We start from the raw sequence: 25,375 nt of genomic DNA on the forward strand, positions 1-25,375 counted from the left end.
GGCACTGTACGGGGGTGCTGAAAATAGTCCTCCCTGGTGGCCGCGGTGCCTGTGTGCGCCGGCAGCCCCCGCTCCGGGGGCTCAAGTGGCCCGCAGTGAGGCGGCACAGGAAATGGCCCCGCTAGTTCAGCAAAAATAGAATCAAAGCCGCGTTTGTGAAGGCCTGAACCTCTCGGAGCAGCCCAGAACAGGGTGCCTCGCTGTCGTGTCCACCTCCTCTCACACATTGGCACAGTTGGCCCCGCAGGTGTAACAGGAAAGCCCTTCGCAGAGAGCTTCGCACGCGGGCTGGCAGCCCCGGGAAGGCATCCTCCATGCAAGCCCAGATTTTCAAGAGGACAACTTCAGCTCACCTTCAAGGTCCCACGACTTTCTAAGCACACTTTCTAAGAGGTGTGTCTGTACCGGGTTAACTGCCGGCTGGGTGTGGCAAAGGACAGGACAGAGAAGGACATACCTTCCTTCCTGTGGATTCCACAGTCCTTTATCTGAGACAGTTACAACTAACTAGGTTTAGAATTGTTGGCTGGCCAGAAAAGAATTCAAGACTTTTCCTAGGAAACGTTCCCATCATATCCACACAGAAGTGCCCACTTTAAATCTTTTGAACCATAACTGTCACAAAAGCCCCCATTTCTCAAAACATAACAGTAATTTAGATATCACCCCAGGCAATTCCTTCATACTATAGGGGAGAAGAAAAACAAAACAAAAGAACCCAGACAAAAAGAACTCAACCTTCAGACATTTGATCCTAAACTCCATCCCCTGCTCTTAGCTTGGTCATGGGAAGTAAAAACTGGTAAGAAATGGAATTTACTTTCTAATTTTAGACTATCTGCAAAAAAAAAAAAAAAAAAAAAAAAAAAAATTCATCATAGCTATAAACAAAACTCTGGCTTTTTGGTTTTCTCCTTTTAAGAAAAGCAAATTTGCTTTCTTATTTCCATGCACTGTCCTGCTTTAAAAAAGAGCCCTTAGGGGAGAAACAGACACACTGGCTTCTTAAGCATACTTGGACCTTCCTCAGAACCTCCTAGAGATTACTATGTAAATCTGATAGTCTCAGAACAAAAGTATCTGCAGTAAAGTGGTATACCCTACAAGCGTCTTCAAATAGGCATGAACATCTTGTTTCAAACAATTTCCTCACAATATGTACAATATGTACCATGGAAGCTCTATAATGTGGCTGCAAATGTGAGAAGAATCATTTCCCAACTGATAAGATTCATGCTTTTATTAGCTTAAGGAGGGAGCCCTCTGCTGGCAGAACCCAGTAGAGTACTCCTGCTTAAGAGAAATCAACTTTCCATTTCACCTTCTCTAGATCCAAGATGACCCACAAACTTAATAGACATACTTAAAATGCTACAGAATATACAATTCGCTGGTAAACCAAAAGCATAGATGTCACAATATCTAGGAAATTAAGCCCCTTTCAGACAACCTGTGCTTTCTCCAAGTCCCATTTTCCTGGGACTGCTGGGACAGGAAACCTTACTAGCATACGTGAAGGTTCACTTCATCTTCTGAGTGTTTCAGCTAGCATGCATCCCTTTCCTCGGGGGTTTGTACAACTCATTTTAAAAGGCAAAGACAGCCATGATTCTATTCTTCAGCAAATTTCACCCGGTCAGGAAACTTTCTCATGATCATTAACATGTATTTGAAAGTTCTGTGACATGGTTTCTGCCCTGACTAAGTCCTCTCGAGGCATCGAGTGAGCCACAGCCTGAGACCTGGAAAGGTTTTCAGGGGCTTTCTTTCATGCGTCACTATTAATGAGCAAAACCACGAAAAAGGAGGCAGCAGATAAAAGCCGAACAAATCAAAATCATTGAGGGTAAAAGGAACGTCCAATTTTAACTTAACACAATGTAGAAAGTAGGGTCATCCAGTGTGAGGCAAACCTATACCCCCATGTCCAGGGATCTTAACGAACCCACACTAAGGAAAGCTATGCCTTTTAGTTAATAAACAAATCCATACGTAGACAGCAAGACACAGGCAAGGCATACCCACTGTCTAGCAGAGAGAGGAACTCTTCCCCATGATTATGGAACCCTCCTCTGCCCTCCCCTTCCTGTCCCTAGAGACAGAGAAGGCTGTGCCATGAAAACAAAAATAAAACCATCCCCCAGCACAGGGCTCACAATGCTGCTGCAGATCTTGAGCAAAACTGGGCTCTCCACTGTTCACCTCCACCCCTCCCTCGGGGCATGGGTCTTTCTCGGAGTTTCATTCTTTACCTTTGAAACAGCGCATGTCAGACCACATTTTAAACCCACCGGAGAAAGCAAACGAGAGAAGCGAAAACTCTGAAAGTCATTTCCCTCCGTCTTAGCATTTGCTTACATTTCTGTTGAGAACTCAGCCCAGAGCATTTCAAACAAGATGCGTGAATTAAGCTCTTCAGGAGGAATGTTTTGCAGTGGTTAAAAATTAACCACGACAGGTGTAGGACAATGGAGAGAAAGAGTCACTTGTTGACTCCCAATTATGCTACATTAGTATTTCTGAATACATCCATGAAATCCAAACGTGGGTGGTATCTAGAGGTGCCCTGTTCCTACTGCGGTTGCCCTGTCGAGATCAGCTTAGCTCCCCATGTCTGAGCAGTGTAAGGGATTCCCCCAAAGCTTGCCACTCAGCTTTAAAGATATGGAGAAAGAAATGGCACCCTAACAGAGCTCAGAAAGCATTGTCAGCATCACCTGTCCACATCTGTGCCTCAAGGGGCTGCTGGATGCACAAAATGAGTTGATTTCTAAAATTTCTTTGAAAAAAAAAAATCCACAGTTTACCAGTTATGGGTATATTTGGAGAATTATCAGTCTGTGCTCAGATCTGTAACTGGAATGGATCAAAATGAGAAATGGCTTTTGTCTTTGCCTTTTAGAAATGTAGCCAAGCCAATTAAACTAACAGTTTTGAAAACTGAAACAAAACAAACCACGGGGCAGATAAAGAACAGGGACGGTGGGCTGGAGACCATACACACAGTGAATGGGCCATTTTACCCTGCACAGAAAGCACACTGGGACCTGTGGGACACAGATGCAGTGGATGACACAGGGGACGCTATGTACTGTTGTACATTTTGTGCACCGCGCAGGCACATTGGCAAGGTGGCAGGGGGTGTGGCACTGACATCCAGGCCCCTCCCCCACCAAGCCACACAGTCATTTAATCCTAGCAACCCTGAGAGCAACCCATTCTTTCCACTGTACATCTGATAGAACCTTGTCCCCAAAGCTACCCACGTGGCACTACGGCCCTTTATTCAGTGTTGCCCATAGAATCTTACATCCCTCATTGTTAGCTCATTACATTCTGGAAACTTCAGAAGGCTTTTTAACTGCATACTGAGAACAGTCCCAATCGCTCTTGATGGTTGCAACAACTCAGGCATACAAACATGGCAGACAGGACAGGCTGGACCCAAAGGTAGCTCCTGGGCATAACCAGCTGTGGTACACACTGGTTGGGTAGCGTAGGGCGAGCCTCTCATCTCTGTTTCTTCGGGGTCCCAGTGCTATCTTACAGCCCTGTCACTTAAAAGTGTGGTCTTGTGTCAATGCCTGAGGGACCAGCTTGGGGAAACACATTCAAAGAGATCACGGTGTACAGATGTCCTAGGGTGTGTGTATGCAACCTAAAGAACACAGCCTGCAACACTTTGATTAGCTGGTTTGCTGTCCATCTGCAAATCAAAATGCTACTTTCCTTTTCTCCAGTTAAAATTGGGCCTGCTTTTCAAGGCCCTTTGCAGGGTCTATTCTTCCTCTAACTTACCTATTCTTCCTCTAACTTACCTATTCTTCCTCTAACTTATCTACTCAATTACCCTAAAAAGTATACCGCCCCTCTAAAGCTCTAAGGAGAAGCACACTCCCAGCTAGACTATATAGACTGCTATGGTTTTAACAGGCATTATTTAAGTTGATAATTTTGCCTCAGGCATCAGCCTTATCATTCTTACTACTACCTGGTCAAACCCGGAGATGATGTCTGTCTGCCCCACCACAAACACTTCCATTCCAGGGTCCTTCAAACACTCCTTTCTGTTCAGAGTGGCAGTGTGTGTAATTGCCTGATTTATGAGCATTCGCTTGAGATGGGCCAGAGGTGAGCTTCCAAAGCCCTTGGGGCCTCTTGATGCTGGGCCAGTGGGGAAGGCCTCTGCAAAGGCATTGGATTCCCACTGGATTGAAGAGGTCATTTGTTTTTTCCTGGGATGCCCTGCCAATCACTGAGCTGGAGCTATCCCAGAGCCCAAAGGTGTCCGGGTGAATGCACCTCTTCCTCAAGATTTTAGAGGTGGGGAGTGAAACATTCTGAAGCATCCATTTAATCCCAATGCCCACGGTGGCTGAGAAGTACCACATGGAGTTAGAGTGGTTCAGACAGAGCTCAAGAATAACTTAGGTTTAATCTTACTTTCCTTCCTTCATCCCTTCCTTCCTTCCTTCCTTCCTTCCTTCCTTCCTTCCTTCCTTCCTTCCTTCCAAGTCTGCACAAATAATGGAACAATGCAGTATGCCCAGTCTTTGTCATCCTCAGAGCAGAGCTGAGGGAATAAGCCTCCTTTGAAATTAGTATACTAATTCCCGGGGGTGGGGGGTAGGGGTAGGGTGCTGTAATGCTCCTCTGTGTATCAGGCCACATTATGAGAGTGGTTGATGACGACACAGTCTTATAAAAGACGCTTAATCCATTTATATTCAACTCTAGAGGTGACAACCGTCCTCCAACCAGACAAATAAGCAAGCCTTTAGTGATCAACTCATTTGTAAAAAGTCCCATCTGGCTTTGAGCTTCCATGTCACCTGCCTGATCTCTGGGGTGCACCTCTATGCCCGTCAGGAGGAAGTGAACATTAGCTCAGCTGCACCTCCTCTCTGGGGTGCACCTCTATGCCCGTCAGGAGGAAGTGAACATTAGCTCAGCCCTTCAGCTGGGGCCTGCCTATTCTAGTTGCACGTCTTCCTTCCTAGCCTATGTGGTTAGTCCCCGAGCAGGCAGTCTCTATGGCTCACGGCTCCTTCCATGCCCCCAACTCTCATTCTTCCTGAATCCATTATCTAGTAAGTTCAGTATTATATGGGGCAAAGCCTCCTCCCAGGCCATGCTTGCAGATAGGATCCCCGTGTACACTGTTTTAGCTTCAGGCATCCCCGTTAAATCCTATTTGTTGAGCTTTGGGGCCTCTGGAGTACGGCACGCTTGCCTCCACTATGATCGCTCTCACACTAGGCACAGTACTTCGGGCCAGTACCACAGAAGCTCTTCCTAAGTTTTGCATCCAATCACTTCAGGGTGGGGTTTGTTTGAGCCCAAGCCCTTGCCTCTCTCAGTCTGCTGCATGTAGATGCGGAGAAACACAGCTGCCCATGCAGTGAGAACAGAAGAGCAGTGCCTGTTGCTCCGTGCCAGCCACGCCAAGCTGCATGAGTTTCCCATCACAGACAGTAGAAGCAGGGTGCTTCGGTTTAAAAGCCTGGGCAGAAACGAAGAACACAAGCACAGCTTCCTCTTGGCCCTGCAACTACACTTCACCTCCTGACTGGTAATCTAACTGGCGAGCCCTGCTACTAGACCACAGGTAGTTTGGACCCTCTAGGTAAAAAGCTGCCGTTCCAGGGTGCCCACACTCCCTGCCATGAATGGCTAGAAGACCACCTGCTTTCAAAGAGGCACCTGGCTCGCTCTGGCTGAATACGGCCTTCACATTGCCTTGTTACAGAAAGTGCTTGTTTTGACAGACATGTCCTCGGCATAGTCACTTCCAAAGCACACACTCCAAAATACTTAAATTATATAGTAATTATAAGTCACCTCACTTTTTAAGTATTAAAAAAAAAAAATGTCAACAGCTAAAATGAACTCCATAAATTTATTTGGCAGCCTGAAGCCTAAGAGGTGTCAGGGTGAGGGAGCTCTCCCAATGCTCATCTAACACAAAAAATGTAGAGGCAGGAAGGAGACTTCTCCAATCCAACCTCTCCTTCAAAATGAGTTCAAGGCCAGCCTGGACTACATGCTGAGACCTTGTACTGAGCTAGACATTTTTTTAAAAAGTAAGGCAAAAACCACGATAGCTTAAATTCTGCAAGAGCTGACATCTGACAGTACCACATAGACCACCACTGTTATTTTTCTGTGAACCATAAATTAACATATTACCATGGTTTACAATTGTACCATAAACTTGCATTAATTCAGGAGACTCTTGTATTTTTTTTTTTAACTTGTAGAAGTTCAAAGAAAAGGCAGAAACAGCTGAGTGAATGTCAGCTGTTGCAAAGCCTTACCTGGTGCTGGCTGTCGTTCATTCCATTCAGTTGAGATTAAAATCTCTATCACTTTTATGAGGTGTTCAGTATTATCGGAGCTGCAACAAAGAAGGTTTTGTGAGAACCACCGTTTCTAAAGACAATACCATCTCCATCCATCATCCTACTGACATGTATAAAGCAAGTCCATTGTGTAAAGCAAGGTGCATCTGTGACCCAGTATCTTAGATACCCTCCAATAACCATTAGGGCCACCCGTCACCCCCACCCCCCAATACCCCTAAACCTTTTTCTCATCTTTCACGTACCTGGCTGCTGGGAATCTAAAAAGCACAGGGCTGAAAATCTCAGCGAGTACTCTTGAATTCAAAAGATTTTTGCTGGAGACTTGAGAGAGCTTGAAGAAATGCTTAAGCAAATACTGAAGTGTAAGCCAATACTGATGAGGTATGTTAGGCGACCTAATGAGCTTCTTCAATAGCTGGATGTAGTCTTCAGAGCTTTGTACTTCTACAATTTACAGGAAAAAAAATACAGGAAACAGAGTAAGGCTATGTAGGGTGCCAACGAGCCAATGCTTGAACCATTTCTCCTTTCTGCTTTAGCTACCAAAGGAAGCCCATAGAGAAATCTTCCAGAGAGGTACCTAGGACATTTATCCTTCTTATTAAGAAGTGCATTGTGAGAAAGTAAAGATCTCCAGTCAAATGAAATGTCTTCTTGACAAAAAACCACAAAATGTTCAGGGTGTGCTCTCAGAAGCCTGGCCTCCATCAAGCAGCAGGGAGCGTGATTGGCTGCTTCCCCAGATAAGTATCACAGGTTAAACTTTGAAGGTCACCAACCACAATTTCCTGTCCCCAAAGCACTGAACGGAGGAGCCTGGGCTCCTGATGCTGAGGGTTCCACCCTTGACACATTTTGTTCTGGGTGTACAGGGAAGAGGGCAAGAATATTCCTCCCCATGCATCCTAGTTCTAGGTCTGTGAATCTGAGGCTAGTACTTGGAGAATCGAGACCTACATAGCTGCAGTGATGTTTGCAGTTAGTGGTTAAGACACGGGCAAGCTTCTAAGTAAACACAGGATCTGAGTCTCTTCTACCAGATGCTCAGATGCTGTGTGGTAAAGGGCGAATCCGGGGTGTTGGCGAGGCACTGTGGAGGGCAGCTTAGAATTTCTCAGTGCCTTCTGCTTATACACACAGCACGTCACAGACTAACAGGCATATCTACATCTTAGTTATCTGTTCAGAGAGGTCTGGAAAGAGAAAACCAACCTTGGGCTAAAGACATCATTTCATTGTAAACAGCTACTGGAATGACGGGATTTGGTAAGTCCGAGAGATAGCGTTTGAAAGCATCTGCTAAAACGTGTACATCAATCATTTCCAAGTCCACCGAGGCGGCATCTAGGAGAGAAATAATTTAAGAGATATTTCAGGCATTCATACTTCTGTTGGGCCAATTTTCCAAAGGTGGGACTTAAATCAGACACAGGGAAGAAGCAATGTGAGGGAGACGAACCATGGCAGAGCGTTCTCACGGGGCTGCTTCCCGACTTTTGGACAGAAAAGCTTTTCTTTGTGCAGTTCTGTCTCATGTACTATGAGCACTCAGCACGCCTGGCCATTAGCTATTATTATGCCAGTACCACCTTCTTTAGAGCAGCAAAAACTAATGCCACTGTTACCGATAGGGTAGTACCCTCCCCAGTGCCTGTGTTGAAACTCAACACCCCAGGGCTCCATCAGGTTGGAGATGGGTCCTGAAAGAGGTGATTAGGTTAGACAAGGTTGTTGGAGTGTACCCTAAGGCTGACAAAGCCACGATCCATGAACAAAGGAAGGGCCGTGTGAAGGAAGCTGTTGAAGAGCCAAGAAAGAGGCCTTGAAGCAAGCAAACAGGCCTATACCTTCATCGTCTTGGAATTTCAGTCTCTATGGCTATGTGAGAAATAAATTTTTTTTTCCAGTTTTGGGGAGTGGATCTGCCCTGATGGAGAAGGGTCTGACACATATATGATGTATGTATGTATGTATGTATACATATAATGCCTACACTGGTAAGCACACATACAGCCAGTGTTTCCTAGTACCAGGACAGGAAGATGGGAAACAAAAATTCCCAGTTTTTCTCAAATCTGAACTGAAAAATGCTATGTAAAGTTCAGCTGAGAGGGCTCAACTAAACATCAAGATACTCTGGCATTTTAGCAATCCATTTCAAGATTGCCCACAGAATAATATCGTGAGCAGTTCCAGAAAGCTTCTCCTAATGGTGTTAATATCTAACCTGTGAACATCCAACCAGTTCAGAACAAAGAGAAGAGGAACGAATTCTCTGATAAATCCATCAGCTAGAAAGGAGACTAAGGCATCCCGTAAGGGCTAACAGAATCCAGTACACTTTCCTGCACATGCCGTGTGTGGAGCCCGGTCCTTCGGATGGGAAAGGAAATGAGGGCCAACAAAAAGCAGGGGCACCAAGGGCAAGGAGAACTGAGGGCATCATAACAGAGAGGCACCTGGCAGCCGGAAGGAACACGGGGAGAGTTATCTGGTGGAAAGACGTGCTCAGAAGGCAGGCCGACCTTACACTGATTTTTACTGTCCCTGGTTACGGCATTGAGGGTTCTGCTGCAAAGGAGCTATAAGGACCAAATAATAGAAAGAAGATATAGTGTGTGGCTGGACTGGGCAGTATCTAGGAAATGGGAAAATACCTGTCCTGTGAAGATGGTTCGACACCAGGAGAGCACTCTCCCTGCAAGATGATAGTGTGAAAAAAGAAAAGAGAAGAAAAGCAGGGCTCCGTGCATTTCCCCCATTCTATAAAGCAAGAACTTTGCCTATTCATGGTCTCTTTGTATCTCAGAAATTTTCATGTGACCTGAAAATATAGAGGTATGTAAAACTGGCACACCAAGCAAATACTTACTGAAATTGTAAAGCAGTTTACTTTAAAAATATTCTTAAGAACACATAATTTTACCACTGCTTAAAGGTGAAGGCTAATTTGCATACTAACAAGAGATTTCCTTGTTTATGATTATACAGAATTAAATCTGAGCTTAGTATTTGATGCTGTAGGATACAGAGCGCCTTCATGCTTCTAAGAGGTAATCAATATTTGTATTTAAAAATTGTGAACAGGGGCATGCAGCTCTGCATAAATACATGATACAAAATGGCAGAATTAAGTCAACACCCATTCCAAAACTTTTTGGAAATCCTGTTCTAACCCCAAACCAAACTTTTTTTTTTTTTAAATGAAACTTATTCTAGAGACTTCTTAAGAGCCCAGGGAGTGTAGCTCACCCTGTCTTTACAGGGTTTGAATGAAATTACATCTCGAAGGTCTTGGGATAAACTGACCACCTGTCGAAGTCTATAGGCGTTGACGATGGAGTATTATGTGGTTTTATTATTTTTTGTGATGGGATTTCCCATGTGCTTTTACAATACAGGATTCCTCTTCTGTATTAACGCCAGCCTAGCAGCTCCTAGCTACCCACAGCTGTCTTTAGTGGAAACAGGTGGCTTTCTTTTCATTTCACTTTCGCCACACTACCATTGGGTAACCAATTCCTTCAATACTTCCCTGGGAAGCCCCGCCCCCAGCCCCGCCCCCACCCCCCAGTCCCCAGCCCCCCAGTCCCCAGCCAGCCACCAGCTGATCTGTATCTGGTGCAGTGGTTCCTAGGGCATGGGGGGTGGAGTAGGATGCAATTGGCACTATTTGGAGACATTCTAGACTGTCGTGACTCGGGGGTGGATGCTACTGGCACCTAGTGGGTAGAGGCTAGGGATGTGGCTAAATACTCTGCAATGGACGTGATAGTCCTCCACTCTTTATCATGAAGAGCGCCAGGGTGAGACAGCCCGATTCCAGTTAAGAGAAACCAAAATGCGTCAGGAGAAAATGTAGACCTGTTAAAGTTCAAGTAAGATGGGGGGGGGGGGGAGGCAGTCAGAATAATCTGGATATAAAGCACAGCTTTGCCACCCTCCCGCCAAATCATGCTAAATAGATTTGCTTAAGTTGGGCATTCTTTACTGGGGCCTTAAGAGTCACTAACACTTCAGAATTAGGTTACCATGAGATGCTGTAAAAGCATGCAGTGGGCATTAAGTGGGCTGCCTGCCCCAGCTCTGTCCGGCACTGCAGATTTACAGCATTATTTAACTCTATCCAGCACTGCAGATTTACAGCATTATTTAAAAGGCAGCATTTCTTTGTCAGGTGGAACTGAGGCTTCCTCCAGAATAGTATAATAGCTCGATGTATTGAAAAGTCTACAACCTGGAGGCATATATATATATATATATATATATATATATATATATATATATATGTATGTGTGTGTTTTCCCAGGTTCACTTCCAAATTTGTTTGCTCTTTTGTGGCTACAAAAAATGTACCAGTTTTCTATGTGTGGGTTTGACGGCAATAGGAAAAGAAAGCTGCCCATCAAACTCTATATCACTGACGTGAGTGGATCTCAGTGGTTTACGCCATCTCATGAGTGGTGTGAAAGAAAAAAAAAGAAAAGAAAAGAAAAAAACTAACCTGGATCATTTTGTATTGGTCACATTAAAAAACCACAACTTTTCACATTTTTCTGTTTCTGATGTCTTCACGTTTCCTGTTACTTTTAGCATGCGTTCAATTTTACTTCCCCCCCGCCCCGTACCAACACATGTAACTATTTCAATTGGCAAAGAACAAAATTCAGTGTTTCCTTAACACCCTGGTAAGGTTGGCAGAAATCCAGAAAGCAGAAAGGCCTCTCCGCTCTTCCCTTTTCTGCCAGTCAGCTTCCAATGACCCAGGTGGTAAAAGCACAGGGCACACACAGGAGAATGCACACATTTTGCTCTGTGTATGCTTGTCTGAGTTCAAGAGACGCAGGAACTGGAGTTGAGACATTCGCTTGGGTGTGCTTCGAGTGAAATCGCTTACTGATAAACATCTGGCCTAGCTAGCTCTTTTCTCTAAGAAACGTCCATTATAGAAATTCCCTAAATTGCCTAAGCCAGAAACTACTTCCCACTTCAAAGAGTTACTTTGTAAGGGTCAGATGGGCATTCCCTTGCAAGCATATTTCTGAAGGAGCCTTGTCCAGAAAAAGAACAACATATGCAACTCTTTCATATAAATACCCAAATTCAGGTAAACAATGTGAGGAAAAAAAAAAAAAAAAAGAAAAGAAAAGAAAAGAAAAAAGAAAGAGCGAATACTATAAAAGTTGGCATGAGAAGACAGCTTCCTGAGATGAGGTTACCTCCTTTCCCTGTATGGGAATGGAAAGAGGAAGACATATAAAGCCATCATTTGGCAGAATAAGTTGGTGTCTCCTAAGTAATGGTGTGCTGGAGCTGGCTGGTGCTGGCTCAGGAGATCAGATGTTCTCAGTTTTTCCCAACTCCACATTCAATGACATCATGTTAGCATGAAGTCAACCACAGTGGGGGCATTTCCATCACAAGAGGCTACCACTCTAACCTGGTAATTTTCCCCTACAGTGAGCACAGTCACCATTACCGAATAAATAAACACTAAATGTCACTCACTATGTTACTTGATGGGCATGCAGCATGAACAAGAAGGCAGATGAACAAGGAAGAAAGCCAGCAAACCAGGTGGGTGGGAAGGAGAGACAAGAGGTACAGCAGCAGACATCTGTCAAGTGACACAAACTTAGCATCTTCTTGGCTGGCTAAGGAGCATGACAGAGATACGGGGGTCTGATGAATACTAAGAACTTGTAGAACTTGTTTCTGAAATCCCAGCAGAAACCAGAGGTTCATGTATGTGAAAAAGGCTGGGAGCTTATACGCATACCGCTAAGGGTGCCCTGCTAACTCAATGGGGTAAAGGAAACCCTGCATGGTTCGAGGGCTCCTTTGAGGCTTACAGTGTTACGTGGATGGGGTGGGCCAGAAAGGTGAGCCTTATCCTCACTTACAGTCCCATAAGACTCACCACAATCAAGAAGCTGTCGTAATTCTGCAGGGTTGCTGGAGCTCTGTGTTCTATATAGAGTCGAACATTCCAGTCCTAGGACACAAAACAGACTGTGTATGCAAAACAGAGCTCTCTGGAGGAACCAGTGAGCCTGCTGCCAGAGAACATTCCAATTTCCATCCGGTATCTAGTCTAGATGTGTACTAAGTATTCTTGGAAGACAACCCCAACAATTAATTTTATCTGGAATGTCAATAATTTTTGGCAAACCCGGTGGTCCATTAAAAAGTAGGTTAATCATATCTATTAAATTATGAAGAATTGAATAACTCCCACATAGTAACTACATGTTAGTCTAGAGCAGTGGTTGTGACCCTCTTTGGGGATTGGATGACCCTCTCGGAGGTCACCTAAGACCATCAGAAGACACGGATATTTACATTATGATTCATACCAGCAGCAAAATTATAGTGCTCTAGAGTTTCAATTATCAGCCAAGATTCCTTCCCTGGTGCAGAGACCCACACAGTTAATGTGGCTAACACAGCCTCTGCTGACAGCAGTTAGTAAGACATTCCCATAATGAATAACCCAGAGATACATGTAAGTTAGAACAGCCACGGGTAAAGGTGTAAAACACCAACTCCCTCTAGCGGTCTGGTTACCTTTCTTCTCAATGGCTTCCAAGAGCTTGATAAGGAGGGGCGGGGCAACATCCGGAGGGGCGAACTGCTCAGCCAGATCGGGAAGGGTCAAAGCTGAAAAAAAAAGAAATTGCCAGCATTAGATTTCATGTGAGGCAGTCACGTACATTCGCCACAATGCAGAATATTTCAACACAAGTAATTCACCTACCCCCACCCATAGCAAACTCAGAATGGAGCTAACAGGATGCATACGCCACACTGCGCACTGTTGGGACCTCAGGGACATGCCTGTTGTTTTTCTCCAGAACACTCTACAAAGGCCCACCCAGAATCCCAGAATGCCCTGACAACAGGCCTTTGATGGTCTCTCCTTTGGGGCATCATGCCTAGGACAGACTGCCCTGCCTCGGGACACTTCAGAGTCTAGGCTGGATCTAGGTAGAGGGGCTCCAGGCTGGAATGGAGCTTGGATGTGCAGGGAGAATGGAGAGATACTTCAGGGTACAGCTTTCTTCATCCCCATGTCCTGGTATCTATGAGCGCAATCTGGAGAGCTCGAAAAGTCTGAAATGACGCCTGGCTTCTAGGTCATCATGAAAGAACTGCTGTTCAGGTAGGCAAGAGTAGATAAACTCTTGGGAGATAGTGTGAACTCCTTATGTACCTTTGCCCTGAGTTCTGTCGATGCCCAGGCATCATTGCAGGGCGACACAAATGACCACCGGCTGCCTAACAACAAACTAAGACCCTATGTAATTGTTGTCAAAGCTTTTGTTTGTTTGTGTATATGTAGGAAATGAGATACTTTAAAAAGTTATTTTAGGTTTATTTAATATTATGTATGAGTGGTTTTGCTATATGTATATGATGCGTGTGTATGTGTATATGTGTTTAATGTGTGTGCCTGGCACTTGTAGAGGCAAAGAAAGCCACACCAGATTCTCTGGAACTGGAGTCACAGATGTTTGTGAGTTGCCACTAAACTATCTCTCCAGCCCCAAGGAAACTGTGTCTTCATATGAGTACAGTTTACCAATTGTAACGATACAAAAACATCTAGTACAACAACAATCACATATTACCTCCTATGACATTATATGATAACCACATTTCTCACTCAAAAAAGGAAAAAAAAAAAATAAAGTAAAAGTATTTTTCAAAACTATGCCAGAAGAGGGAGCTAAATATTTCACCTCAAATTTTTCAAGCTCCCAATATAGGGTTGTAAATCTTAATGGAAACATCTTCAGGAGTAATTTGTTGATAGTCCAGTAATTTCAGTTATGATTTATAACTTGCCATCTTATCTAGGACAGTTCATATACTTTACCAAAGGGGAATAATTAGGTTTCAGTGAGGTTATAGTGATATAATTATTAAACTAAATTATTAAATTAAAAATTCTAATTAAACTTATTGTAAGTACCAAGAATCAACATAGAATAGTAAAGAGATTTATAATATAAAAGCAGTGTTATTAAATACTCAAAGGACTAAGTATGACTTAGGAAGTCATTTTGAAAACTCCAAACCTCCCTGGTCTAAGACCCCTGCAGATTCCAACATGCCCTGTATAGATGGGCCTATGGGATTTGTCACTTAACTATACTGACCACAACAGCTAACCCAGAATGAAAGAAGAGCTAAATTCTGGAGGAAAACCCTATCACAACACTGTCTAGTGTCACTTTCTGTGATGAGAGAAACATTTGTACAGCATTGCTCTAAAATAAAATGACTGCTGAGAACTTAAAATGTAGCCACTGCAAAATTCAGCAGATATATGTATGTGTATATATGTATGTATGTATGTATGTATGGGGGGGTATGCGCGCGCGCGCGCACACACACACACACACACACACACACACACACACACACACACACACACACATATATATAGCCTAAAGTAGCTGAATACAGGTTATGACCATAGTATGTAAGATTGCAGTCTGAAAAGTCACTTTGTGCTACACAGACCCCACAATGAAAACATCTTTGTCCAAGATAAGGCATCCATGGTTGTTCTCAGTAACCTACAAAACTCACCATCTGGCTTCCCGGGGGACTCTGCCTTACGACAGTATCATTCTCATAGCTTTCTGGCATATTAAATGTAGAGTAGATATGCCATTAGCTTTCTAGACAGCTACTGTGTTGTATAGAAGGCTTATGGAATGGAGGACTACATTCCAGGGACCAAAATGTCTAAGAATAGGTAGGGGTAGTAATCTGTTTTGAATTAGTATTAAGTTTGATTTCGTAGGTGATTTCTATGAAAAAACCCAGCAATGAGATCAGTCAATTTTAAGTGTTAACATGTGAAACGTTTTTGAAAACCGCTTACAAGTGTATTTATTAAAGGTTTATAATCATTTTAATTAAAAGCACTGTAACATTTAAAAAAAAAAAAAAAATGATTTGGAAGTGTAGCCTCCATGGGAGACTATGACAGGAAGATCACAAGTTAAAAGATTGCCCAGGCTACCCAGCAAGACACTGTCTAGAAGACAAACACACACACACACACACACACACACACACACACACACACCACCACCAGCAGCAGCAAAGAGCACACCATTTCATTTCCTTTGATAAACTATAAACCACTTCCCTCAGCTCTCATGTTTCAGCTCATAACAGTATCCTCTCCCACAAATACCTTCCCTTCTACACTGAACAAAATGAACGCCATCCTGTCCATGTACACAGGTACTAGACGGGAAACTAAGGTAGAAAGATGATGTAAAGAAATGCTGTCAATTTACTACAGTGTTTTCCTGCTGAGGAACCTCAACACTACCCCAAATTCAAAAGCCCACAGCTAAGTAGTAAATACACAAGCATGAATGTCCACACCACACTCATGCAGCTAACTCATCAAACCCTCTCCCCTTTCACAAGTATTTTTTTTTTGGGGGGGGGGAACCTGCTGGCAATGAGATCAGAATTGCTTAATAAAGTTTATCTCTTTCCAAAATCTTATCAACACAATCAACTTCGGCAGGCAAATATGAAAACTAAATTAAATGATAATTAAAATTTTCATGTAATTGTGATTGAAGTATGCACCCAACAGTTCTATCGTCTTTCTACTCCAGCTGAGAAAAAAGTCCAACTGTCTTGTTTTCCTTTGTCTGTCCTGTATTTCCTTGGCAAAGACAGTTTTGTTTGTCTTTGGTTATCCTGAGCTACAAAGTGTCTTTTGTTTCCCTACTACCGACATTTTCTGAAAACCCGCTGTGATGGCCACCAATGTCTGGGAGGACACTGGCCTTTTCCAAACCACTGTCCACATGTGTAGGAAGCATGAGTTCTCCGATCGAGTGAACGTCCAGCTGAATTTTTTAAGACGGAAGAAGCTTTATTGAACAAAGGCGTGAATCACAACTGGTCAAGCTTTTGCAATAGGAACTCTAAAAGGCATCGTTTGCAAGCTGAGTCGGTGGTAACGACAATTCTAGGATTTCCTATTCCTTAGTATAAGGTCTCTCACTCTACGTGCCTCCTCTCTTGAATATTTAGACACAGGTAATAAATACAGCAAGTTCCTGTCACCCGCTTCAGACAGTGAGATTGTCACCTGAATTCTAAACATTTAACAAGTGTTACTGTCCTCAATAATCCTAAACCCAACTACTCTCTAATTCCATTAAATAAATAAATAATGTTCTGTCATCATAAGAGATTCCAGCAGGAAGCAGCAATTACTAGGGATGACTAAGCTTGGTAAATTGTTGATTCACCCACAATGAAGCATGGAATCATAGTCTGATAAAACACAACGGTACCAAAAGTTAGTTTAAAAAAAAAAAAACTACGAAACATACAGGTTGGGGTTATCAAGCAAAACACAAATTAGCAGCAGGAACTTCTAAATTTTACATAGAAATTCCATCTGATGTGATTTCCCAGATGTTTCTGACCTGAAAAGGAGTGCTCTTTGATTTGGAAGTTTGCCACTAGGCACTGTCTTAGGTCTGCAGAGACCCATTCATTCAGAAGCATCTGGAATAGTCAGTGGGTTTCCTGACACATCCAAGCCCAGTTTCTCACTTAGCCAAAGCACCTTTCATCGGAAGAAGTCAGTGTTGTGCAAGGAAAAACAAAGCAAACACAGCCGAAAGGTCTTGGGGGGAGAAGCTAAGCCACGTATAATTAATTTCTAAGCAAAGGCAGACTTGGTTAGTCCTCCTTCCCCACCCACAAGAACTGCAATGAACTAGGGAGCCCTAGGTCATAGGAGAAATTACTCATGCTGCAATGGAGGATGCATTTTCTGTTTGCTCTTTCTGCAGGCCCCAACCAATCACACGTAACAGAAGAGAGGCTCTCTCCAAACTGTAGCCCTTCCCAAACTACCATCTCGGGCAAGCCTCAACACTCCCGGGTGCCAGTGGGGTGTGGGAGATGGGAGCACTCTGTGCCAACACCACTGCTAAGTGCAAGATGAAACCGACACACAGCTGCACCTTTTGGAGGCATTCTCCATTTAACAGAAAGAAAAGAAAAAGACATTTTAAAGTTAGTGCCTGGCAGGACCTAGTGGAAAGTTTAAGCAGAAACATCACAACGGCAGAGGCTGCCCAAGCCAAGTATTTCATTCCTAATGGAAGCAGCTTGGAAGTGTGTAAAAAAAAAAAAAACTGCCCGTTACCACTCAGAATGTAACTGGAAATACACAGGAAAGAAAGGGTATATGCAAATAGGGACCGATATTAAATCAAGATGTTAAACTGTCTACTGACTTGATGAATCCAAGCTTTATTTCTGTCTGAAAAAAAAAATTTCTCTTGTGACTTCAAAAGAAAAAAAAAAAAAACCAGTGGACACGAATCAAAGCAAGCCTGATTCTTTTCTTAAACAAACTCTATAAGCACGTTCATTCTGTCTACCTATAACAGCTAATACCCTGGACTTCAAACTTGTTGAGCTCTGTGGGCTGCAAACCACATCAAAAGCTGGTGTGCTCTTTGGGCAAGACAGTTAACACTAAAAAAATAAAAGCAAAGTAAAAAAAAAAAAAAAAAGAAACTGAGTCCGTTAATTTTGGTACACACTGCTTTCAACAGTAGTGCTGGCATGATTAAAAGCACAAGGGACTGACTGGGTTTCTGTCCTTGTGGCACCGCTGACAGTCATCTCCAACAAGTTAATTAACTCAGACCTGAGTGTTTTCACCTGTAAAATGGGAGTAATTATATGAGTTAGTAAGGATTAGTGAACATATCCTCAGTGGACTCAGTACCCAAGGTACGGAAAGCACAATCGCTATTCAAGAAATCTTTACCACAATTAATCGATTTAACACGTAAAAGTGTCTGTCTGCAAGTCTGTCTGTCTACCGCCTGTGTGACTGGTTCCCAAGGAGGCCAGAAGAGGGCGTTGGATCCCCTGGAACTGGGGTTACTGATGGTTGTGAGCTGCCGTGTGGGTGCCAGGAACTGAACCCAGGTCCTCTGCAAGAGCAGTCAATGTTCTTAACCACCGAGCAATCTCTCCAGCCCCATTAGTAAATTTTTACATATTTATTAAAGTGACAGAGCCATCTGTAATATTAAGACAGTTTTCTTAATGTTTCTGAAAGGAGGGGAGCTTGAAGCATGTGTGACAGGATAGACATTAACATTGCCTCGTGCTCTATGAATAATGCTCGGTACCTTTTTAGACATCAACTCAAACACTATATTATGTTTAATTTATCATACTTTCTCCCAATAAGGACCACTATACTAATCTGCTTAAGTTATTTAACTTCCGTTCTCTGAATGTGAAGGGAAAACTAAGTTGAAATGATTGTGAAATAAATTATACTAATCTTCCAGAAACAAGATTCCCCCCTCCCCTTTGGAGGAGAAGGAAGATAAAAAGTACAGGCCATGAAAGATGGGAATCGATATGAAATTAATCTTCAGGCATGACCACATTGTTTTCAGAGGTACCTGCTAATGTGGAATTTCTCAAAACTGCTCACAGATTTTAAACTGAAGTCCCCAAGGTCTTGTAGGTGTCCTACGCCCCTTAGTTCCTCAGATCTCCAAGTGTCCCCATCTCTTGCTCCACAGGGAAGAATGGGAGACTCCACCCACTTAGTTTTCTTTCTACACAACAGACTGGCATCAGAAACAAACAGCAGGAAAGATCTTAAGAAGCACAAGCAAGTGCACAGCTTTGCCTCGGATGGCCTCTGCTAAAGCCTCACGGTGACTGAATATTGAAGCACAGGGTTACACTTAATCTTTGACAGGCAGGCTAATTAATTGTGATCCTTATCACCTAAATTGGAATCTGATATAAAGATGACAACTTACAGTGCACAGCAAATTAAAATGCTGAGCAGGAGGCTCACACACACACACACACACACACACACACACACACACACACACACACACACACACACACTTCCTACCCAGAAGAGAATTTATAGTTGAGGCCATGGCATTTCAGAGGCCAGTGATTTCTAAGTTGCTCGTCTTTGGGTCTGTTGGCTTAGAAAAACTTCATCTGCAGCATGACTCAGATGCCCCCATAAGGAAAGAATGGGGAGGTGGGGATGGGGAGAGGGGAAAAAAATTATATTTCATGCACATGGTGGGCATACCAGCTAGGAGCCATGTCCCCATACTCTTTTACCCACATGCTCTTAGTTATTTTTCACAGCAGCTCAAAGATGTCTCATCTTTATTATTCTTGATTTAAAGGCAAGGAAACAGATGTAGGAGAATTAAGTCATTTGGTCACTGGCATAAACTCATAAGTAGCACACATGGGTTCAGCTTGGGCCTATTTTCTCTTCGTCAGTCTCCGGCTAGGGAAAGAAACCTATGATGTTTCCCACAGTGGTAGCTGCAGTAAAAGCGTCCTGTAACATACAAGGCACGCAACACTCACTCCCATAAGGTCACGGCTGTACTATTTACTGGTGGGTTCGAGTTAAGCCACCTTGGCAGCATATCAGTTTATGTATACCCCCCCCCACGTCAGACAGCAAATGCAGCCTCTACTTTCACACTGTTTTGATGTACAGATAATCAACATTATATACAGCGAAGCAACCAGAGCCACTGGAGGTAGGAGCACATTTAAAAAAAAAAAAAAAAAACCCTAACTAGAGGACGAGCTGGCAGCAATGCTCATGTCTTCCCCCCCCCATAATTTTGACAATAAATTTCATAGTCAAACTTATAAAATATGTTACAAATGCTAAAGTGGAGCCCAATCATAAGATGCGATTTGAGAGGCCCCGAAGGCAATTAGAGGAAATGGATGGCACAGAAAACAGTTATCACAGTGACACCAGAGGCCAGAAAGATGTCTGATTTAGGCTGGCAACCGCTGACCAAGCAGCAGCAGATGCTGGCTGGCCCAGGGAGGACAGAGCTTGAGGAGGAAAAACTGCCAAAGAGACAAAGTGGTCCAGCTGAACAGTACTGGGAATTTTAAGAACGCCTGGATAGAAATCAGAGGCAAAAAGGAACCCCATCCTAGGAACCCCAGGGAGCCAGGGCTTTTCTCTGACATTTAAGAATATACTGAAAACTTGAAGGGATTGGTCAGTGAATGCCTGGCTATGTTCCACCTAGACCCTTCAATTAGCATTTTGCCATAAATGTTATAAATAATTTTGGTGCAACTCAAGGTAAGAGGCACAAATTGATTGCCAAAGACTGTACTACGTTCCCCATAATTCATAGGTGGATGCTGGTACCCTTTGAGGTACCAGCACCCACCCTCCAAAGTGATGATACTCAGAGCCAGCCTCTGGAAGGTTAGGAGTTCAGGTGAGGTCATGGGGTAGGCACTTCAGGATGAGAGTAGTGCTCTCTCACTGTCTCCAGGAGAGGATGCATGGGAGGAGGCCACTAACTAGCCAAAGAGCGGGCCACTAGGTCTTCACCCAGGTACTAGAACTTAGGAAAGTCCTATGCTAATCTGAGCTCATGTATCAGCAACCATACATAAAAAAAAAAAAAAAAAAAAAAAAATCCTTTGTGTAGGAAAAGTCAGTAATAAATTACAAACCCTTTAAGCATTTAGTAAACACCTCCATGAGGTAGATTGTTTTTGATAGTGATTTACGGGAGTGCTGCCCGTGCCTTTGCACGCACATCAGTAATTCTTAAGTCCGTGTGGCCAGGACTCTGTACTTCCCACAAGCTTGCAGGTTGTAGCCATGCTATAAGGTCTTATCTTAGACCACCCTTTCAAGGAGCAAGACTTGAAGATGAGTGTGCCAGCAGTAGAGAGAAAAGCATGCTAAGAGCCAGACTCGGGCTCCCGATACTGATGACTCCTGCCTACCTGCACTTGTTGTAAAGGTTTGTTTTACGGTGGACCTCACAGCAAAGCACCTCAACTTGTGCTGGGCAGATGGAGATGGCTGTGTGGTTTGGATCTGATGTCCTACCTAACTCGGCATCAGCAGATATTAGGAGCAGAGAGTCTTGTTGTTTGGGGCATCTGTGTACCACTCTGTGAGAAAGGATGACATGAGTCACAAAGGGCAAGGCTACTTAGATTTGGTGTGTGGTTTGGAGAGGAAGCAAAGAGAAGGGAGATATTGGAGAAGCAGTGGAGATCAATTACCACCACTGCCAGTGGCTTCCAAGCATAGAGCTAGTGTGAGAAACTGCTTGGCGCTTTCTCCCTTAGGACCTGAAGAGCCTTGGGGAGGTCCTATAATTGTCCCTATTTTATAGACCGAGGAAAGTAGGATTTAAAAAACATGAGGTGATTGACCCGAAGTCAGTACAGCAGTGAGCCGTGGCAAGCCGATTTGAATGAATCCAGCTTGCTTTCTTGGGAGGTCCACTTTGTGCATTCTGCAGGTTCCACAGCCAAGAGCAGAGGCTGCAAAGAGCTTTGCAGGAGACTGATGTCAATGGCCCTGGCAACATTTACAGGCCCTGGTGACAAGAAGTGTGTTTGTTCAAGCTGGGCTTGGGTTGGTAGGCTCTAACCACTGCCCCTGCCTTATCAGGATTGGGATTCTGCCAGCCCACTCAGCCAGGCTAAATATTTTCAGGACAGCATTTATTAAATAAATATTCTTCTCATAGGGCTAAACTAAGCACATTCTTCCTCAAGAATGTCATTGCGTTTATTTGGCTAGAAATAACTGGCAAACTTATCATGTTTGGCAAAATATGAAGGACCCTTTGTGAATCATCAGGTGGCGGCAAGGTCCAGTAAAGAATATAGTGACCCAGGGACTGAATAGACCCGGCTCGGTTGTTAAGAGCATCGGCTGCTTTTCCAGAGGACTTGGATTCAATTACCAGTACCCACATGACAGTTCACAATGGCTATATAACTCCAGTCCCAGCAGATCCAATGTCTACTTCTGGCCTCTGAAGGCAGTATATGCATGTGGTGCGCAGACATTCACACAGGCAAAACACCCAACGTGTAAAATAAACAATAAAAATGAAAAAAATAATATAGTGCCTAAAATATCAGAGTGGGGAGTACAAGAGAAAGATGGACTGCAGGCGGGGTGGATAAGAAAGATGAAAGACTCAGAAATACCCTCTAAAAAATGGGAGAAATGCATGAGAAAATAGAGTTTGTAAGTCAGACATCTTCATTAACAAAAAAAAAAAAAAAAAAATCTTTCTTAGAAATTCACAGGCAGAAAGCTATGCTATCTCCACAAAATAAAGGCAAATGATCTTGAGATCAAAGTAAACCAAGCCTTAATGGCAATGAAGGGTCATGGTTTGAAAGAAGTCAGGCAATTTACTTCTATCGCCTCTGTTACAGGCAATTAATTCCGATGGGCTAATACTTACCTGTTCAAAAGATGCCATGTTCATCAACTAAATGGACAAACATGTATCCACTTCCTCATTAGAGAAGGGAAGTGACTTAACTTGGTTATGATGTTAAGACTGAGTCTGTTGAAGCACAAGATGGAGTGTATCAATACACTCTCTTAAAAACATCTCCCTTTGGAATTGGCACTAAGCTGTTGGGGAGTTATTTTTGTCAGGCCAACCTTTTTTCTATTTTATTTTTTCCTAAACTGCAACACCAGGAAGCACACAGATGGAATTGTAGCAAAATATTAAGTATATACTGATTTCACCTGAACTTGTTCCACCGAAGATTCTCAGAATAAGCTAACAAACGGGGGGGGGGGGGGGGGGGGTGACATTTGAAGAGTGCCCAGAGAAAGGACGCAGTAAGCTCTGGGTAGGAGGTAACCAGGCAAGGCTGTTTTAATCAACACCTTAGCTCTCAGTGGAAACATGGTGTCCTGCAGACAGGACACGGCTGAAACTTCTGGAAGTGCTGGGAAAATGCTGATTTTCTATAAATGGAAATACCTGGGATGTTGTTAATGAAAAAGCACCCGGGAGTAACTCAGTCAGGGGAGGGCCGGCGAGGGGGCGAGGGGTACCCATTTCACTGTGGGTCCTCTTTAGCATCTCAGAGAAGACCCCTTCTATGCTTTCTCCCCCCCCCCCCACTGCTCTGTGCTCTCCCCCACGGCCCCCCAGTTCTCTGTTGGGCCCAACAGGAAGTGATAGTGCCTGCACCATGGGAAGGAGTTTTGTACATTTTGTTCTATCAGATTAGCCTCTGTAACTTTATGAATTATGAGCTGTCAACTCCTTTTTCAACTGCTATAGAATAGGCTTCTTAGAAATTGTAGCTATAAATAAAACAACAGATGTTTTCAATCTGCTCCAAGAGCACTTCGGCAACTTTGTTACAGGGGGGAAGGTAAAGGAAATCACCCCGAGGCTGCATTAGGGCTCCGCCTGCTGGCTGCTTTTGTAACAGCCGTCTAAAGACACATTTTTTTTCATTCACAAAGTATTGTTTGAGGCCACTTACAAACTGTTAAACTCTAGTAAAGAAACCCACCTGTACCCTCTTCTTAACTTCTATTTACTATTTGTTTGTGTATGCTTAAATCCTTTTTCTGGGCACAAATGTCACTATATCCTGGGGAAAACAAATAAATCCAAAAAGACAAGAGGTGAAGGATGTGTTTGACGTTTTCCCAGCTTCTCCTTGGGCAGGGAGAATGAGGTAACTTTGGACTAAACATTCAGTGTCTCTAACCATATTTATGCAACTGAGTGAAATAACCAAGGCTTAATATGATCAGCCGTATTAAACTGCTTCTAGTTCTTAAATTCTAGGGTTTGGAGAGGAAACATAGCTAAATACAAAACTACATTTACATGGTTCGTGTACATGAATCACCTTTCAAAGTAACTGTGTTCTCAGCTGCCCTGCTACTGCAACTCTGGCAACAATGTGAGGTGCCCAGGCAGCTGGCATTAGCACCACACGCAGGTTCCTGCAAATGTGTGTGCATGGCACCGGAAAGTGGGGGAGCGTGGTCGCAATTACTGACACATCGTCTGATTACAACACTCTGTCATTCTGAACCCAGGGTACTGGGCTTAAAGGGGCGTTTGCAAATTAGGTTTCTGTTTTCACTTTGGGAGAACAAGCTATACTCAAAGAGACTGAAGACTTCCGGCTTTCCCAACATGGACCTCATGGAAGATAACAGGCCAGCGCGTAAATCATGACTGCTATAAGCCAGACTGTGACAGCAGCGGGACTCGACTCGTGGGGATAGAAGGCGGCAAAACTGAGACTGGCATAAAGCCAGCAAGTGAGGGACGCGTGGGGACGGCCTCGGATCTGGGATGCGTAGGGACGGCCTCGGATCTGGGACGCGTGGGGATGGCCTCGGATCTGGGACGCGTGGGGACGGCCTCGGATCTGGGACCCACACTACACAATAGTATTTCCTCTAGCCACAGCAGCAGCCTGGAAAAGTCCACCAGTCTCATCTGGTGCTTGGGACAGAGACTCAGAGAGATTGAGTGTGGGTACCAGGGCCCCTGACGAGTGTTCGATACAGCAGAGAATGCAGCTCCAAGAACACTTCTCTTTCCATAACCTGTGATTTCTGTCCATTGTCCTCACTCTTCCACACTTCTGAGTTATTTGTCAAAACAATCCCTTTGATGGTCTCAGATTTCTGATCAATGCTGGGCTCTGCTGGGCTCTTGAGAGAAAGAGGGTAGGGGTGGGCAAATCTGCCTGTGAACTGGTCAGTGACAGGCCAGGTAGAGACGGGTGACTGAGGAACCGGCCCTGCCCGCCAGGCCTAGGGCCTTCTAAATTTATTCATTCACCGGAGGGAACCTGCTGTTCAGGTATTTAATGCTTCAGAAAACAAAACAAAACAAAACAAAACATCATGCATTCTTAAAATGTGGTCATGGAAAATAATCCCAAACCTCACAAGATCAGGAACAAGAAGCCCAGAGCAACTGAACTGTGGGTGTGAAGATGACAATCGTCATGGCTCACACTGTGATGCCTTTAGCATGTGCTATGATCTGTGCTTCTGTGCTTGGGCGGTTTGTACTGACATTTCCAAATCCAGTCTTCCACCACACTGTGAGCAAAGCTCTATAAGC

The 25,375-nt window shown here is 43.8% G+C and overlaps 1 protein-coding gene across 1 annotated transcript in view; it reads right to left on the bottom strand.

Annotated features, from left to right (window-relative positions):
- The window catches only part of Pik3r1 (phosphoinositide-3-kinase regulatory subunit 1), a 79,293-nt gene that overhangs the window by 10,469 nt on the left and 43,449 nt on the right, over nucleotides 1-25,375 (bottom strand). Inside the window, exons 3-7 of the mRNA XM_051182859.1 lie at nucleotides 12,933-13,025; nucleotides 12,286-12,360; nucleotides 7,578-7,709; nucleotides 6,608-6,809; nucleotides 6,318-6,397 (exon numbers count right to left, since the gene is read on the bottom strand). Coding sequence (XP_051038816.1) covers nucleotides 6,318-6,397; nucleotides 6,608-6,809; nucleotides 7,578-7,709; nucleotides 12,286-12,360; nucleotides 12,933-13,025 — 582 coding nt within the window. The remainder of the gene's footprint in view (nucleotides 1-6,317; nucleotides 6,398-6,607; nucleotides 6,810-7,577; nucleotides 7,710-12,285; nucleotides 12,361-12,932; nucleotides 13,026-25,375) is intronic.

This window comes from Phodopus roborovskii, unplaced genomic scaffold (assembly GCF_943737965.1).
Source record: "Phodopus roborovskii unplaced genomic scaffold, PHOROB, whole genome shotgun sequence".
In the NCBI taxonomy this organism is placed as follows: Eukaryota; Metazoa; Chordata; class Mammalia; order Rodentia; family Cricetidae; genus Phodopus; species Phodopus roborovskii.